Source organism: Pteronotus mesoamericanus, unplaced genomic scaffold, assembly GCF_021234165.1.
Source record: "Pteronotus mesoamericanus isolate MK-2021 breed Mesoamerican mustached bat unplaced genomic scaffold, CSHL_Meso_final contig_98, whole genome shotgun sequence".
NCBI lineage: Eukaryota > Metazoa > Chordata > Mammalia > Chiroptera > Mormoopidae > Pteronotus > Pteronotus mesoamericanus.
This window is the reverse complement of record NW_026555295.1, coordinates 2,676,028-2,694,829: the sequence shown is the minus strand read 5'-3', so window position 1 is coordinate 2,694,829 and position 18,802 is coordinate 2,676,028. Positions and strand designations below refer to the sequence as shown.

The following is an 18,802-nucleotide window of genomic DNA, read 5'->3' as shown; positions in this document are numbered from 1 at the left end:
CCCTTGGTACTATCATGTCCACTTTAGAGATGAGGAAACTGAGGCTGAGAGCCTAGAAAAGGTGGCCAAAGTCACAGTTGCACAGTAAGTCGTAGAAAAGCTGGCGTGGGAACCTGGCCGCAATGCCCGCTTTCTGGCTCTGCATTGGCCAGAGCTCCTCGAGTGGGATGCATCTGATAGCGTCTCCAACGCCTACCACTGGGATCGCGCAAGCGCTGGTGGGGCTGGGCAGAGGAAAAGCAAAGAGGAGATCACTTGGGCGTTAGACAAACACTTTTGCAAGGTGAGGTCAGAGAGGAGAAAAGCGTAGCTGGGAGGAGGCAAAACCATTATCGTGCGAGGCAGCCCCAGGGAGAATCCCGCCGAGACCGCGGGAGTTGAAGACCAGGACTATCGTCGGCTGAAGCGAATGCTCCCAAGATCGTCCCTACAGTTCTCGGTCATCTTCCAGCCCACACACAACTCGCAAGGTCCTCCGGGGTCCAATCCAAACTGAGAAATACTGGGGCGGAGCTGGGGTGGGGGCTGGCTTTTACTGTTAAGAGTTTAGACCAACCATCCCTTGGCCCCACTTCTATTGGCCAATAGGGAGTGGACTAAGGCGCAGAGACGGAAAGTGTGGCTACATGAGCAGGCGTCATGGCCAATCAACCGTGGGCCTCGTCCTCACCCACCAACCAGCGACGGGAGCGGATCTGGGGGCGGGAGGCAGGAGCAGCTGTCAGGCTGAAGTCCCGCGAGCAAGGAGCGGCGGGGCGGCTGTAGGAAGCGCGGCGCCCGGCCGGGCCCTGGAGATGGTCCTCGGCGCTGTGGGCTGGTGTTGTCTCGTGCTCTGGCTCCCCACGTGCATCGCGGCCCACGGTGAGCGGCAACGGGCGGGGCTGTGCTGAGGGGTGGGCTGTCCAGTTCGTGCGCGCCTTGGGCCGGGGGCCACAGGTCACCTTGGGGACCCGCGAGTTCGGGCGGCTGGAGTGGGTGGGTGCTGGTCCTCAGGAACTTGAGCTGGGCGCGGCCTGAGGTTAGGCTCTGAGCCTCATCTCCCTACGTCGAAGCAAGACTCTCCCCTACCCCCACTAATGCGGACCCATGTGGCTGAGGGAGCGACACCAAGAGGAGGAACAAGGGACAAGTGGAGATCCCACATGCTTGCTCCTGTATATGTATGTGTGTTCCCGTATATGTACGTGAGCGCTAACATACATATACGGGAACACACACTCCTACATGTGTGCTCACATGCAAACACGGACCTACACAGACAGCCTGTTTGCATATACCAGAGCACAGAAACATATACAGCCATACACATACGTACACCACGCTTAATTTTCACAGATCAGCAGATGTAAAAGCCAGACAAAGCTGTGTGGGGGAGATGAGGGGGCGAGTTTAGTGCTAATCCAGGAGGGCTTCCTAAGAGTGTATCAGTATCTGATGGCAAGTCCTCACTCCCAGGATAAAAGGATGCATAGCCCTGTGCCAAGACAGAGGAGCTCTACCTGATGGCTATGATTTGGGCAGTAGACAAAGACAACTAAAGCCATAATCAGTCCCAACCCTGGCACACAGTAGTGCTTGATAATAGACCCGTGGCAGCCGCTCTCACCCTTCCACATTCCTCAGTCTCCCTGAGCTAAGGAAACGAGGGACTCAAGTCTAGGTGAAACATTACACTTTGGTGCTGAAGAGAAGTTCCCACACCCCAAGAAAATCTGATTCTGGCAATTCTCTTCCTGAGTGCAGTAGGAACTGGAAATATTCATTCATTCAACAACGCTTATTGTGTACCATATCCTATTCACTATGCTAGGTAACGTGGGTAAAGCATTGTATGAAGCTACAAATTTATGGTCCTTGTTCTAGTGAAGGAGACAGACATTAAACAACAACAAAAATAACTATGAGTATTCCATAATTACAAGTTACGTTGAAAGTATCAATGGAGAAAAAGTATATTTTGAATGGACATAAAGGAAGGGCAGTCATAGGGCAGGTTTCTCTGAGAAGGTGACACAGCTCTGACCTTACAGATGAGTAGGAGTGAACCAGGTAAATAGGTAGAGGTGGGGTGACGTGAGGGTAGGGAGCCTTCCAGAGAGAGAGAGCAGCTTGCAAGAAGACTCAGAGAAGTGAAGAAACTGGAGTCCAGTGCAGCTTAAACCGAGTAAGAAGGTAAGTTTGGAGTAGCAGCCAATGGCCAGATGGAGCAAGGCCTTGCAGGCCATAGATAAGGGTTTAGTTTTAAGTGTAAAGGGAAACTGTGGATAGGTATTGAAGCTGTGGGTATGGTGACATGGTCATATTTGCTAAGTTGCTTTAAGAAGATCCTTGGCTGCTGTTTGGTGAATGAACCTTAGGGAGCAAAAATGGAGGAAGATAGACCAGTCAGGACAAGAAATGGTATTGGTGGACTAGCAAGATGGCACCACATCTTGCTATGTGGGATCAGAGAGTCAACTTTTATTATTATTATTAAAGGTTTATTTTATTCTTACTTGAGAAAGAGGGAAGGGAGAGAGACATCAATGTGAGAAACACCAATTGGCTGCCTCCTGCACGTGCCCCAACCAGGGAATGAACCCACAACCTGGGCAGGTGTCCCAACTGGGAATTGAACTGGCGACCTTTCAGTTACAGGACGACACTTCAACCAAGTTACATCAGAGTCAACTTTTCTTTCTTTTAAAAAAGATTTTATTCATTTTTAGACAGAAGGGAAGGGAGGGAGAAAGAAAGGGAGAGAAACATCAATGTGTAGTTGCCTCTTGCGCGCCCCATACTGGGGACCTGGCCCCACAACCCAGGCATGTGCCCTGGCTGGGAATCAAACCTGTGACCCTTTGGTTTGCAGGCCAGCACTCAATCCACTGAGCCACACCAGCCAGGGAAGAGTCAACTCTGAAGTTTTAGTGAAAATTGTTTTTACCTAGACCACCACATCTTCCACCTTGAAACTTTCAGGTACACCTGAGAGCACAAACAGATTAATCCTCAGAGGAAACACAGAGCTAAGATGGATTAACCCTCAGAGAGATAACACTGCACCTCTCGGTCTTCCTGGTTTGACTCTGTAAGCAGCGGCAACTATTAATCTCAGGGATTACTAACTGTGCATCAACTCTATCCTCCTCAGGGCAGGGACCATCTATCCCACCCCACTGGAGGACCCACTTGGCTGAAGCTGGGTCCCTGGACCAGACTATAGGCAGCTTAGCTGAAGACTATAGGGTCCATGGAGGCTTCTCACCTGTATTCTTTATTTTTCAGGTTTACGCATCCATGATTATTTGTACTTCCAAGTGCTGAGTCCTGGAGACATTCGATACATTTTCACAGCCACACCTGCCAAGGACTTTGGTGGTATCTTTGTAAGTTCAGGGAGGGCTCCCCCTCCCCGATCCTGCCGCCATCCTTTCCCCTTTAAGCTGAGATGACCCCTCTCATCCCTTCAACCAGTACCTGAGTGCTGAGGCAAGGAAGGGAGCAGAATCCAGCTCTGCCCTCCTGGGGCTGCAGTGCAGGCAGGGCTTCCAGCTACTTCCCTGGGCATAATACAGACCTGGGAACTATGGGGGGACCAGCTGTCTTTGAGAAAATGAAATAGTGATAAACCAAGGGCCCTGCTAGTCCTGCCTTTGAATTATGTGATTTAAGGCAAGTTACTTCCTTCCTCTGGGTCCCTATCAACTCCCCCATCTTGTGGAAAGGGGTAGGACCACTTGGTAACCCTTGTGAGAATGAAGTGCTCAACACACAGAAACCACTCCACACCTTTCCTTTTCATCTTGTGAGGAATTGATGGAATGGGACGTCAACCTGGTCTTAAGGAAGATGCATCTCATCACACTCTGACCTGGCTAAATGTCTTTCAGCACACAAGGTATGAGCAGATTCACCTTGTCCCCGCGGAACCTTCAGAGGCCTGTGGAGAACTCAGCAACGGTTTCTTCATCCAGGACCAGATTGCTCTGGTGGAAAGGGGGTGAGAAGCAGACAGGCCTGGCAGGGGCCCGCACTGAAAGGGAAGGGCAGGAATATGGTAGATTCTAAAGATCAATGATGGTGGTGGTGGTCCTTTTAAGTAGTTTTTAAATAATTCATCATTTTAAGTCTTTAAGATTATCCATGCCTTTTAGCCATTTATAAGCCTTTATTAAAAATTACCCATGGCCCTTCTTCCATTTCTCTAGGGTGACAGCTTGGGAGAGGGGTAGCTAAAACCCTGCCTTCCCTTTCATCTTATCATCTCTTTCAGGGGCTGCTCCTTCCTCTCCAAGACCCGGGTGGTACAGGAGCACGGTGGGCGGGCGGTGATCATCTCTGACAACGCAGTTGACAATGACAGCTTCTACGTGGAGATGATCCAGGACAGTACCCAGCGCACGGCTGACATACCCGCCCTCTTCCTGCTCGGCCGAGATGGGTGAGGGCTCCTTGTCTCTGGCTGTGTCAGCACTGGGCTGGGTGCCATGACTTGGGGAGGTCAAGGGCAATCACCAGTCCCTTCCCACAAGCCTCATCTTGGGGTGCCCTAGTTGGAGGGCCAGAAAGCCCCTGGGCTCTGGGACTCCCAGAGCAACAGTGGGGCATGATGGGATGCTGAGAAAGTGACCGTCGCCACCTCTCTCCATGCCCTCCCAGCTACATGATCCGCCGCTCCCTGGAACAGCATGGGCTGCCATGGGCCATCATTTCCATCCCAGTCAATGTCACCAGCATCCCCACGTTTGAGCTGCTGCAACCGCCCTGGACCTTCTGGTAGAAGAGCTGGTTCCACTTTCTACCCATGAGCAACTCTAGACTGGGAAGGGGAAATCCAGGAATTCTGCTGTTTGGGACTTGGAGATAGCATTTGTGGACAGGCGGAGCCAGGTAGAGGAAGAAGGCACGGCCCTTGGGTAGGCTAAAGGAAGCCGCGCCACTGTTCCCCTTCCCCAAGGTTATCTCAGTCTATGGGAAGATGCAAGACCCAGCTCCCAGGGCTTCTGGGCCAGAATTTGGAACAAAAGGAGCAAATTGCAAGTGGCCTGAGTGCTCTGTGACCTGTTGCATCCCACCTGGCTCCCACCTCCCCCACCCAGGATCTCCTCTGTCCTTCACAGCAGTTGCTGGAGTAGTTTAAGAGCTGGTGTTTGAGGACTTAACAAACCCTCATTGACTTTTTAGCAATAAAGCCTCTCATCAGGGTTGCAACTGTGTCCTAGAATAAGAGCACACGAGTGGGAGAAGGCTTCAGTCTCTATTGGCCCAAAGCCCTTGTGTTGAGGGGAGGAAATTGAGGCCCAGAGGATAAATGACTTTTCCAAGGTCCTTCAGACTATCTTGGATTCCCACGAAGTTTTCTGCTTAAGATTTTAGGAGTCGGTCTTCTGGGGAGAAGGCTGATCTTGCTGCCTGGTGCTAGGAATCCAAACTTGACCATGGAGGACCCTTGCTCTGGGACTGTAGATAAGACCAGAGAGGAGTCCAAACTGGGGAGCTAGAGTTCCCATCGCCTACTATTACCTGGTCTACCCTATGCGCCTTTCTGCTGCGTGCTCCGGCATTTTGTCATGTCATTCTCCACCAAGCATTCCTTCAGAGGCCTGTCACCACTCACACTTTATTGAGAACAGCGGGCAGGCAAGGGTGGGAGGGGGTGCCAGCTGCTGTGAAGGAGTAAGAACCCAACAGGCCAGAGAGGCAGGCTTCACCCGGCTCATAATCCGTGGAAGGGCCTGTGGGCCGGCACCTGCCTTCCTGGGACCCCTTAGCGAAGGTAGGCAGAAAGGAACTGTGAGTGGAGGGTTATAATTCCCATAGCACCCAACCTGAGTGAGGGGTCGTGCTAATTTGGGGATAGGGGGACACAGTCAGGGCCGATCTCTGAGTACCTAGCCCAGCTCCTCCAGGTTTCTGGAAGACTTCAGTGTTCCTCTGTGGAGATCCTGACGATGGAGGCCAGGAGAGCCCCTCACTGACCCACGTTCAACTGGTCCCAGAGAAGACTAGAGCATCCTAAGTTAGGAGCACAGGCCTGCCATCCCCTAGGTCTCAGCCATGCTGCCAGAGTCCTCAATGGGAAGAGGACGTGAGGCAGGGGTGATGATCTCCAACATACCCCTCCTGAGGGAGGCAGAGGCTTTCTCCATACCCCATGGGGCCCGACACTGTGCCAGGGCCTGAAAGGCAAGGCACAAGATAGATTGATTCTGGAGCTTGGGGAAGGGGCTAACCTCCACTCCCCCAGATGTCCAAGTGGTGGGAGTGGGGCGGTGGGGCGAGGAAGGGAATTCTCCCTGGTTCTGTGTTCCCCAAGCCTCAGGCCAAGTGCTCTGGAGGCCCAGTTCCTCCTTCCTGCCCCACCCAGCTGTGCTAGTATACTCAGGCAGTTGCCTCATCAGCTACAATGGTGGGAGGTGGGGAAGAAGGTGAGGGCAACTCACCCCCTCTCCTTTCTTCTTCCATAAAGTAAGGCTGTTAGACTGCCATTTTGTTACCCTCTCCATAGAATGTAGAGAGAGGTGAAGCCTCGGAGGGATAGGTAGGCATAGCCATGGGGCAAGAAACACTGTTAGGCTCTGATCTTGGTTCCAGCCGCTCACACTCTGGAGTGGAGTACTTCGGGGGCGGGGGAAAGGGAGGATAATTCTGAAAGGCTCAGTGACGGAGCAGAGCCCGAGCCATTCAGCAGCAGTGTCCAGCGCATGAGGTCTGATGGGAAATGGAGGGCCTAGGGTCCAGCCTCTGTCCTACCCTCCAGCGGATAGAGTTGGAATGGGGGAAGCAGGCAACAAGAGTGGGGAGTTCCTTCCAAGCCTCTTCTCCGGGGAAAGACCCCCTTTTCTGGCAGAATCTGGGGTAGGGCCCCTTCCAGGCAGGGTGACATCACACATCAGTCATCTCATCCCCCAGCTCTGCATCTTCTGGCTCTCCTTCCTCCTCTTCTTCATCCTCCTCTTCTGAGGTCACGTTGGGTTCATCAGCTTCCGCCAGGCATTTGGGGCAGGAACAGACAAACAGATAGTTCTCCCTGCAGGGGATAGGGGGACGGTGGAGGGTGAAAAGTCAGGCAGCCGCTGGGGCAGAGGACTCAAGCCCAGCTGCCCACCCAGTCCCCAGCGGCACCTGAGGATCTTGTGGCGGCTGTGGCGGCTGCGCTCCCGCTGACAGCAGTCTAAGTAGCTGATACAGATTTCCTGGAGGGCAGAGAAATACGGTCTGACAGTCTCTGCTCTGTTAGGTGGGATTAGGGCCTCCCCAACAATTACCCAATTCCCAACTTCTGCCCTATTCCAAGGGCCTGAGCTGCCCTTCAGTGAACAGGTTGGCTGCCCTGATCCATTCCCCTGTGCCCTTAGCGAACAGACCATTATGAGGCTCTAACAACCTAACATCTGAGGCAGCGAAGGGACTGCAGTTAGCCTCAGGCCATGGTTAAAGGCATTAAGGGACAAGGTCAGTGGCTGGGCTCAGAAGTTATCTTGGTGTTCTGGAAGAAGACTCAGCTTGGCTGGGTGCTGCGCTAACAGCCAAGACCCTAGACCCACACTAGTTCTCTATAGCCCAAGCCACAAAGAGCCATCGCCTGCTTTCTTAGAATCTGCAGGTTGGTTAATCAAAAGGTAGCTGGAGCCCTGGCCAGGTGGCTCAGCTGGTTGGAGCACCATCCCATACACCAAAAGGTTGTGCGTTCAATCCCCAGTCAGGGCACATACGAGAGGCAACTAATCAATGTTTCTCACATCGATGTATCTCTTTTTCTTTCTGTGTCTAAAATCAGGACATATCCTCAGGTGAGGATTTAAAAAGAGAAAAAAAGGTGGCTGGGGACAAGAACCTGGCTCACAGCTGTCTCTCAAACACTGCTCTGAGGTGTTCTGGAGTTATTTCTTGAAGTGGGGTGGGGTTCCAGCATACCCATGGGCAGACAGTCCCATTCCCTGGGGCATGGGGGATTCAGCTTAACAGCCTGAACATGGAGCCCTAGCCACTGCTGCTCCCAATCTCTGGAAAGAACTTGCAAAGCCCACTGCCACCCTCCAAGCTCCCCAGAGCTCCCAGCCCCTCACCTCTCCTGGCTTAATATCCTCCAGGGCAGTGACATGCAAAAGGAAGTTGTTTTCTGGGAAGGAGGTCTCTGCATTGGGGACACAGCTGTGGTTGCCTGGGTCATGAGAGGCAGGTAATTAGGACTGCTGACTCATAAAATGACAGCCTCAACTCTGGAAGGCACTAGGTCCCATCCTTTCTTGTTTTCTGATCCCAGCCAGGGTTGCGCAAGTCCTAGAACTCGTGTTTCCTGACTCCCCAACCAGTGCTTTCCTCAAGGCCACAGAGCACAGACACGAATGCATGCCCACATCACTTCTGCCACCGTCCATGCCTGCCACTGCTTTCCTCCTCACTGGTCACCGTGATTCTCACGTGCGTCCCAGTGTCTCGTAAAGGGAGGGACAGGGCTATAGAGGGCTGCCCATGCCAGACCTCAGTCCTGTTTGCTGCTGAACATCTGGTAACAGCTGAGGCAGGCCCTCTGAGAGCCTAGTTTGGGAAGGTAGAGTAGCCCTGGAACCTGGGAAGAGGGATTTGCAGTGAGGAATCCAGAGGGCGGGAACCTGGGATCTAGAACAGACAAGAGTGAGCTGACTCTACCCCTCCCCAGCAGGTGGGGACGGCCTGCTAGCCGCAGCCCCCTCCTCCCAGGATCCTGAGGGCCTCCCAGGCTCTCAGGACACTTCCTGCCAAATTTCACAGGGCAGTGGTGGTGCACAGCCACGCTTCCTTTGAGAAGCACAGCTCAGTGCACTGCCAGAGCACAGGGTCTGGCCCACTGGAAGGTTTTATATATAAACGTATATTAAGGCGCCTGCCATCCCATGAATGAATGAATGAACAACTGATGAACCAAGAAGGACCGGAGGACTCGCCCAGAAGCTCACATCTAACCCCACTCCCAGACTCAACCCCATCGGCCTAGAAGGGGCGAACCGAAAGGAATGAACTGTGACCATGAAGCCACCCCTCCTCAACGACAGGACTCACAGCAGCTCTGAAGCACAAAGAGGCCTGATCCTTCACAGTTAAGAAACTCGCCAGTTGCTGTAAGAAGTAATATGCAGATGTTATTCTACCCACTTTACAGGGAAAACGCAACTAGGTTAGCAAGGAAAGGTACTGCCTCACTGCTGCCCCCTCCCACACTACTGTACCTGATCTCTACTGTTTCACCTGAACCTGTATCCGAGGCACAAGCCTTGTTTTCCTATAAACGATAGCACTCTTATTCACCCAGCTCTCCCCCACCCCCCGAGATCGAGCCTCTGCATAGGTCTCAGGACCATTTCTCATCTGCGTGTCCCCTGGACAGATCTGAAGCTTCCACATGCACACAGGATCGTGTCCCCCACCACTAATTCAGAGGTCCTCGGGGGAAGGCTGTGTCCACCAGCTGACCGGGGAGGGGGGCGGTGTCTCCATATCACCAACCTGCCTCGATGTCCTTGTACAGCTGGTCAATGAAGGCATCCAGCTGCTCGCGGTCCTGAGGCTTCAGCTCCAGAGCATCACAGGCATGGACCCACTGGCTCAGGGAGCTGGGGGTCCCAGGCAGCCATGGTTGGAGAGCAGCAGGCCCAGCTCACAGGGCTCTCCACCTCCATGCAAGTTAAACCCGTTTCTTTCTCCAGGGCGGGGGCCCCATTTTCCCCAACAGACCAAAGCTCCCAAGAGGCGCAGATTCCGCCCGCTCAGTGGTCCCCGTCACTGTGTGCAGTCCAGCACTCTGGCCACAAAGTTGTACCCTGCCCCACCCTAATCTTAAAAGGAGCTGAGGCTGCCTTCCTCAGTCACTTTCCCGCCACAGCCCCAAGGGACAAATTCAATATATCCAGAACATTGTCTCCTAACCTGGTCCCAATTCCTTGACCATTTGTCCCAACAAGAGCAAAGAGAGACCGGAATCCATCTGGAGTGAACCACTGTTGGGGGGAAAAGAATCGGCACTCAGTGTACAGCCACTTGCTTTTCTTTCTGACACAACTCTGTTCAGGGCGTCTTCTGTGAGTCAGTCCCATCCCAACTCTAGGAGACCAAGTCAGCTCTGGCTTCGCTGACCCAGTCGCTCCTAGAGAGCTGGAGTGACCAGGGAGGACACTGGTGGCACTCTCCTCACACTCACCTGGCTGAGTACTTCCTCATAAAGGGCCTCTGTGAAGAGTCTCCGCAGGAGTTCCAGCTGGCCCTGGTTTAGGGAAAACAGGGAGACCTGCATCTCTGAGGATTTCCACTTAGCACCCAGGTGGGGCCCAGAAGACCTTGTGAGGGAAGGAAAAGGGCCATCTCTGTAGACTGAGCTTTCCCTGGGGATAAAGGAAGGCCAGGGTCCTTATCCTCAAAGAGTCATGGCAGTCTACTGGCCTGCTGCAACTCTCGGTGGCAAACCCCAAATGCCTCCATTTTCCAGCACGCGTACCAGCAGGGCCGAGGAGGCCTAGCTTAGAACATCTGCCCTCACCACCAGCCTCCAGGCTCCCCTAACCAACCCCCAGACCAGCCTGACTCTCCCCTCCCTTCCTCAGAATTCAGTGTAGGAAGGCCCGCCCCAGAGGCCCTCTCACATACCTGCCTCCACCTTTAGGCAGCTTCTATGTGGAAGTCTGCTGTCCTCAATGAGAATTTGTAATTCTTTCACTGGAAGTGGGTACTGGCAGCTAAAATCCTCCTGTTTTGTTCTGCTCCCTGACCCTGTGGGCCCTCAACCTTCCATTTTTCATAACACCTGACCTGCCCACTGCTGTTCTATCATGAGGTCCTGCTTTTCCATATCAGGGCACCTCTCCTTCCTCTGTCATCACCCCACTTCCCAGTTTTAGGTCCAGATTAGGTCACAACGTTAAACAGCGCCAGGAATGTGAGTGCTCTGAATAGACTTTTGGCTGGGAAGGGACCAAATGTGGAGTGCTCCTTAGGAAGCCACAGCATATCCCAGGCTATTGGGATGGAAGGGTCATGGGAGACGACCAACCTTGAATTTGTCCCCCAAGAGTTTGTGGACAATTTCTTCCTCTTCATTGGCCGTTTTATTACAGAACTGGGAGAAGAGCCTGATCCAACGATCCTTATCCTTGGCCTGCAGTGAACAAATGTTTCAGAGTCGCGTTCACACAGGCACACGCACACATGGACACACAGACTTCGGCATCCTTACTGCCACTGTCGCCCATGTGGGAGGGGTAGCCTATGTTTCTAAAGCCCCTGCCACCAGAGAAATACTGTCACACCTGAGCTTCTAGGTAGATCCTTCCTCCTGACCCTGCATACCCCAACCATCTCCCCAACTGAAGCCAATCTAGCCAATTCAACAACACCTGGAGAAACAGGAGCGCTAGGCTGAGGAGCAATAATACTAATAGAAGGGGTTACTACGGCTTCTCTCGCTTTACTTAAAGAGATACAATCCTAAAAAAGTGGTGCGTACAAACCAAACGCATGAATTGCTGGGGCAAAAGAAGTCCTTTCAGAGGTCAAAGTCTACAGGCAAGATGAGCCCCCACACCTCCTGACAGATTTCTATGGTTAGCAACTCCTAAGATTTGCATAGTAAACAGCTGTTCTTTGGAGAGCCCGGGCGGAATTCTGCATCCAAGCCAGGGTCTTGGGGTAAGGAGGAGCCTGAGGCGAAGGGATGAATGAGGCCAGAGTCAGCTTCCCTGCAGGCGTCAGGCTGGCTCACCTGCTTCACTGTGGCCACCATCCGGGCCATCAACATGATGCTGGCAGTTTCAGGGGGGTAGTGAACACTCCTGGGGAGAAAGGAAAAGGTTTGGCCTAGAAATTCCCTTCCAAGTAGCTGATTTCAAGGAAATTCATTCTGATAGCTAGGAAGAATACTTCCTATCAACCTCACTCATAACCAAAGAGAGAAAGTCATCGGCAAGGACTTGGACAGGACTTCACATTCTTTTGGCCTTAATGGGGCTTTTTGGGGGAGTATGACGAAGATGGTGGGAGTGGCAGCTCAGACTAAAGGCAGCAGCTGGGTGATGTGACCTCTGTTTAATCCTAAGAGTTAAGGCGGGGGGGGGGGGGGCCTGGGGGATGGTAGCCTAAGAAAAATGGCTGCATCTGTTGAGCCCAAGCAGACAGGCAGGCAATGAGCGAGAGATAAAGAAAAGAAGAGCTGAAATGCTACCTACCTCCATGCCTCCTGCAGCTTATTGAGAGGATGCAGGGGGTCATCCTGGGAGGGGCCTGTGCACAGGACGCGATGGTACTGCTCAGCAGCCGCCAGCTGACATTCTGCACTGCAGTACATCACCTGGGGGGGGGGGGGTGGAGGTCAGCACCCCAGGATCTGGCCATGGGGCGAGGCACAGATGTCCCACGTGGTACTTGCCTTCTCTAACAGCATTTGTTCCACAAACAGCCCCTGAGCAGTAGTTCAGCAGTACTGTGACCTGAGAAAGCACACAGAGCACTGGGGGTACCTACTAACCCAGGCTTGTAAAACCACAGGAAAGAAAAAGAGCTTAGTAGGTAGAGGGGAGAGCCACAGCCAGGCTCATAGGAAGAGGGCAAGCTCCCACTGCAGCCCACTTTCTAGGCAACGGGGCTGGAACAGAGAGGGTGAAACTGAGCAGCAGCTGAGCCTTTCCAATGTCTCATCCTGCACTGTGGCTCTCAAGGGCCATGACCAGGTCCATCCTCGCTCCTGTCTCCCCAAAGGAGACTTCAGCTAAGGCCTCTCCCATCAGTCCCTTTCAGGTGCTCTTCCCAGGGACACTCACCTGGCAGTGGGGACAGTGCTGGTGGAGCTCCTTGCGCACAGTACAGAGCTCAGGGTGAGGCAGCACCTGGCCAGGTTTCCCCGTCAGCCTCTGGGCATTCTCCTCTGCCTTCTCCAGTGCCCGCAGGCAGTGGTCACAGGCTGAGGGAGAGAGCCAGGCATGAAGGTGTGTCTTGGGAGTAGGGGCCACATTTGTCCTTTTCACAGCAGTGTCCCCAGGGCTAAAATTGTGCTGGGCACACAGTAGGTTCTCAAAATGTTTGGGAAAGGAGTAAATGAATATGTTAAAGAATGAAATGAATGCATCAATTTCACATGCATTCAAAGGTAGATGATTCCCTCTTCCCTCACCCTGCTTCTCAATGGGATGTAGTCTGTGGGGCTCCCGTCCCTTTCCTCAGACTGGCCTTTGCCCACATTCTGGAAAAAACTGGCCCTCATTCCACAGTCTATCTCTGGCCTAAGAAAAGTGTAGGGGGAAAAAAAGCATGTGACCGGCTTCTAACCCCAATTGCAGCCTTTTTTTAACCAAGAGGAACGTGGTCCCCTCTTGGTACAGGGCTCCACATTGGCAGAGCCCTTCAGCATGATGCCCGGTCCCTTACATGATGGGACTAGACTGAGTTGCATGTGAGTGGCAGTCCTCCACAGGGAGCACTTTGGAAGAGCCTCTCCTACAGACTCCCAGCCCCAAACAGCCTGAGGTCAGACAGAGGGGCGGTTATCAGGGGCCGTTCTCCAAGGGAAGACAGGCTTTCCTCCTAACATCCCAGAGACACCCACCAGTAGGGATGTGTGCAGCTCCTTCCCCTGCACACAGGCAGCTGGGTCCAGCAGCCATGAGGAATGGGAGCGATGGGCTCACCTCGGTAGTGATAAAGTGCATTCCAGAGAAACTGCGCAGCCACCAGGGGCCGTTCTACAAAGATGGTCTCCCCCTTCCGGATCAGCTGTGTGGCAAATAGCCCCTTCCCCTAAGAGGGCAGAGAAGGAACAGGATGGCCATTAGAAGAGACAGAGCACATAGTTCCAAGGCTCCCAGAGGGCCACCCAGCCCCAGCCCCACATGCTACCTCTCACCAGAGGACTCTGCTGCTGGAGGGTCCATGAAGCATGGTCAGCACCCTATTAAATGCCTCCTCTGAAAATGCAGCTCTAACCTACTTTCAGTCATACTTCTTTCAGCCTGTTCAGAGGAGGGGGCCTGGGATGTCAGCCATCTCAGACTACCCAGAGGAAAATTTTTAGAATGGCCAGAGAAAAGCCAAGGCTCAGCAGCCTGGAGCCTCCTGTATCAGGAGCTGGTAACGGCAGGGCAGCCTTCTCTTGAGTCACCCACATGCCCTGCCAGGATCTTGGCAGTGATGCTGCAGGTAGGGGTTGCAAAGAAATCCTGCGCCATGGGAGACAGAGGCCTAGTTTGGGAGAGAACGTATCTTATGTCCCTGGTCGGGCTGGTACTCACAGCAGCTAGCATAGGACCTGGCACCCAACCACTTCTCAGGGGTTACTCTGAAAGGAATGACTGATCCTGACCTCAATCCTAATGCTTACTTGCTGTGAACCACTGAGCTAACTGCTTCACTTCTTTGCATGTGTTTCCCACAAGAAAAGGGAGTAGTTTAATAGTATCAACCAGGTAGTTTCCAGGATGCAATGAAATAGCACAAGTGACTGCTTCATGAGCTGCAGCTCCATACTACTCAAAGTGAGGGGATAGACGGGCAGCCTGGGCATCTGCTGGGAGACTGTTAGAAATGTGGGATCTCAGGCCCCACCCCAGACTTGCTGAAGAAGAATCTGCACTTTAACAAGATGCCCAGGTGATCCATATGCATGTTAAATTTGGAGAAGTACTACTGGTCTAAAGCACCATACATGCCACAAAAGGGATGAAGGATAAGAAAACAATCACTGAACTGCCATCACTCAGGAGTGCAAAGGGATGCAGAAGACAGCTTTAGAGCCCAGAGAAGTTACTGGCCCCACCAGGCACTTACTCCTACTGTTCACTTAGAGAAGGAGATGGTGCCCCTTCAAATACTAACTGTCATAAAAGGGAGAGAGAAAATGGATCAGCACAGCAGTGAAATGTCCTGTCAAATGGCCTCATGGGTCGCTACCTGTTTTCTTCTAGCACTGGAGCTCTGGCTAGACCGGGGCACCACCCAAAGTCAAAGCAGCAAGGAAGTGTAGACGTGGACAGGCCCTGAGCAACCTATGAGCCGCAAATCTCAACACTCTGAACAGCTCTGGGAGTGGGGCTGCTGGAACAAAACCACTGGGCGAAGCCGTGGATGCACTTTGGTTGTCCTCCCAGGAGCCCTACCTCCACACGTTGTAGCCCTTGGGATTCAATCTAGCAAAATGAAAACTTGGCCTTCCACTCTGTGATGAAATGATATGAGCACTACCTTTGATAATCTTAAATCTCAATATTAGATAAATATCTATCTCTTTCTTGAGGACCAAATGTAGAAAATATTTAGTAATCAAAACAAAATGAAAAGAAGCAGAGCTGTTCCTCTATAAAACCACTCATCTTTAAAATATATGAAAGTGTTTCCAAAAAACAGCTCTAAGTCTTATTTCCAAGAAGCTTGGAGAGAACTAAACCTGAATGGAAAGGACACAAAACATGCAAATATATTTCCAATTTGAAAAATACATTTTATAAAGAGTGTACTGGTCCTTAAGACTATGTAGTAAATTTAAAAACCTTAAATAATTGTATTTAAAAAATACAAATTACCAAAAATGAATTTAAAAGTAGGAAAGCCTCGACAGACTAATAACAGTGCTGTTTTCTGACTGATGTGCACGAGTATGGCATTCTAGTTGGCCTCCCAGTATTTGGTTAGGTTTCTGTTGTGATAGGTAACGTCCCTGGCATAATAGTTGGTAAATTTTTAAAAAGCATTCCTGCCAATGTCCATAGTAGCAATAAAGTGGTCAAAACTACCCCATGTGAGGCCCCTAGTCTACATGGTTTTATGAGCCAGCTCTGTCAAACCAAAGAATAATTCTCATGCTATTTAAACTATTCAGTAACAAACACAGTGTACAGCTTCTCCATTTTAGCAAAACAGAAGGAGCACAACTGATGTGGTAATCTGGGGAAATTACACAAAACAAAAATCACAAACCAATCTCATTTGATGACTGTAGATGCAAAGAGCTCATGGTAATCTATCTTGTCACTAAGTCTGGGCAGGTATGTGATTTTTCTCTAGCAGATCAGGTGTAGTCCTGGAGAGGGTGGCCAGCTCATTCTTCTAGAGCTGGGGTGTTCATAGAAGGCTGGTACAGGACAATTAGGCAAGGAGAGTAGCAGAAGTAATGAACTGAGAGGGAAAAAGTGAAGAATGAAGGGGGCTGAGAGACAGGAGATTAAGTAATGGTTAACGGGAACATTTTGGGATGCCAGGAGTGATGCAACTGAGACACCACCAAACTGTAAATCGATCATGAGTTCCAGAGCCCCTCGGTGGAGATGGGGATGTTTGCGGCTAAGGAAGCTAAGGATACAGGGCAGTTGACCTTCCATGGAAGAAGAATGCTCCACGTGTCCCCTGTGTGGAAAGAGGGCAATGGAAGTTGGGCTGCCCATCTAGATCAGTATGAACACACTGACAGCAGGAGACAGGTGACTAGAAGGCTGATGTCTTGGGCAAGGATTAAAGATACACAAAGCCCCTACACAGGATATATTATTCCACCTCCCTAGTAAACAAAGAAATGTAAACAAGAACAAAACAATACCATTTTGCACATATTAATTGGCAAAGATAACTAGGAAAAGAAATACTCAGTGCTGGAGAGAACAAAAGGATATGTGCACAGAAAATGAGCTTCTGGACCTTTGATCTCAGAGTGAAAAATAAGATACAACATAAGGACCTATAAATAAGCATTTGGTTGAGAGAACCGAGGCCCTCCCATGAAATACACTAAAACGATTACTTAGCTTTTAAAAATGAATACAGAGAAACAGGTTTATTGACACAGAAAAGATTGCTGCATCAAAAAGCAGTTTCTAAAAATGCTACTTTAATATACATATATTAGCACAATCATAGGATTGTGATTTCTACGTTCTTCCTTTACATGCACTTTCAATTTTTTTCTACAGCGAACTTTTTAAAAAAAACAATAAAACGACAAAATCGCGTCACTCTCCTGCTCAAACCGTTCAAATCCTCCCACGGGTTTGAGGCTTCTGTCCAACTTCCTTAGCACTCCCAGGCCCATCCTTACCCACGCCCAAATCTCACTCACAAAGTTCCCTAAGGATCCACGCATTTTAATACCTCAGCTCCCTCTGCTCAACACATCCCCGCCGACCGCTCCCGGGACCCAGGAGCAAAACGTCCCCAAGGTGGCCAGGAGGCCCGGGGCCCCTCACAGCGCTGCAGCCCCCGCCTGACGCAGCCGCATTAGGGCTGCTGGCGGGCGGGCCCAGTTCCGTGGGAAGGGGGCGCGCACGGAGCCTCCGAAGGCCCCGGTACACCGCGTGACCTCCCCGGAAGCCTGTGCGCAGGGACAGACAGAATCCCCTGGCCGCGAACAGAGGCCGGGACGCAGCGTCGGAGCCTCTGGGCTCCGGCCATGGGGTCCCACGGAGCTGTCTCCAAGACTGGATGAGGTGAGGGGGGATCTTCTCTGGCCTCACCTTGCAGCTGCTCACGAAGCGGACTTCCACGGGGACCCGAGCCCGGTCTGCCACGCCCACGCAGAAGGAGAACACGTCGCACAAGGAGGCCGCCATCTTGGGCGCGCCTCGCCTTCTGACCTTTGACCCGGGCCCGACCCGGAGGCCCCGCCCTAGGCCCCGCCCCCAATGCCCCGCCCCCTGCGTGATGGTCCCGTTGGCTGCTAGAATTCACCCACTCGCGAATAGGAATTTGGGTCCCTTTGGTCTATGTTTAAGTATGTTAGTTTGTTGACTGGGTGGAGCTGGGACTTCCTTTGTGCTTTTACGTCTGTGCAGCTTTGCGTCTGTCTCTGTCTTTATGGCTAGTGTGTACCTGTATGAGAGCCGGTGTGCCTGTATAATTTTGATGTGTGCATTTGTGTCTGAGTTCATGGTTGTGTGTCTGTTGTTTACTCTGTCCATTCACTGGCCTGTCTTGGGTAAAGTAGTTTTTGGACCCTGCCAAGGGGTAGGATAGCAGCAGGCAGTTACTCCTATTCTCTCTGACCCTCAACCTGAAGGGAAGGACTAGTTTATGCCACAAAGTCTGGCACAAGATTTCCCTTCTCGGTGGGCCCTCTGGCAGCGGGGCAGACAGTCCTACAAATGATCAACTTGGATTTATGCCTATCTCAGACTCTTCAGCAGGTTAGGGACTTTGCAGCCAGGGTGAGGAGCAGGGGTGGAGAGGGATCCATAGTGGACCTCAAGTCTGGGGTTCCCTAAAACTGTCTTCAGAAGTGAGTGTACATATGCACATTGACCTGACAACAAAAGAGGGGCCGTTTTCTCATTCAGGACCGCCCGCCCCAAAAAGCCACAAACTGCTGATCTATAGCATGTGTTCCCACAGCCATGCCTTGTTTCCTTGTCTTCCAATAGATTCTGTGCTCTTGAAAAGGGAACTGTGTCTGCTTCTGCTATGGGGTCATGGTGACATTTGGGGACTGCTGAATATGTAAGTGACTGTTGATTTAAAAAAAAAAAGTGAGCCAATTGTTGCTGGAAGAGGCAGATGAGATTTAGCTGGATTCTTTGATTAATAGAGTTGATTTTGGGTCCAGCATTAGGAAGGATTTCCCTGAAGATAGATACAGAAAAGGATTCTGGCCTCCTTGGGGCCTGCAGCCTGGTGTCCAGGAGAGGATGGTCCACTGCCTTGGGAGGCAATTCGTTTTCCAAGGCTTACTCTACTCCTGCCTTTCTTCTCTCAGAAAACTCTAGCAGCACTGTCCAACCTGTGGCCCACAGGCCACATGCGGCCCAGGATGGCTATGAATGAGACCCAACACAATAGCATAAATTTACTTAACACCTTTTTTTTTTTGCTCATCAGTTTTCAT

General features: G+C 51.7%; 2 protein-coding genes across 2 annotated transcripts; one reads left to right on the top strand and one right to left on the bottom strand.

Moving 5' to 3' along the window:
- The first annotated feature begins 701 nt into the window (after positions 1-701).
- PRADC1 (protease associated domain containing 1) lies at positions 702-5,187 on the top strand. Its single transcript, XM_054586864.1, has 5 exons — positions 702-861; positions 3,268-3,368; positions 3,873-3,982; positions 4,256-4,423; positions 4,642-5,187. Exons 1-5 carry the CDS (start codon positions 795-797, stop codon positions 4,760-4,762), a joined length of 567 nt encoding a protein of 188 aa, XP_054442839.1. The 5' UTR covers positions 702-794; the 3' UTR covers positions 4,763-5,187.
- A 188-nt stretch (positions 5,188-5,375) lies between these two features.
- Positions 5,376-17,548, bottom strand: SMYD5 (SMYD family member 5). The gene is made up of 13 exons (XM_054586863.1): positions 17,439-17,548; positions 13,632-13,740; positions 12,768-12,907; positions 12,177-12,298; positions 11,714-11,783; positions 11,006-11,110; positions 10,160-10,222; positions 9,889-9,959; positions 9,469-9,575; positions 9,025-9,081; positions 8,052-8,146; positions 7,108-7,178; positions 5,376-7,012 (listed from the first exon to the last, which is right to left on the bottom strand). The coding sequence occupies exons 1-13, from the start codon at positions 17,532-17,534 to the stop codon at positions 6,868-6,870; spliced, it is 1,251 nt and encodes a 416-aa protein (XP_054442838.1). The 5' UTR covers positions 17,535-17,548; the 3' UTR covers positions 5,376-6,867.
- Positions 17,549-18,802: the final 1,254 nt, after the last annotated feature.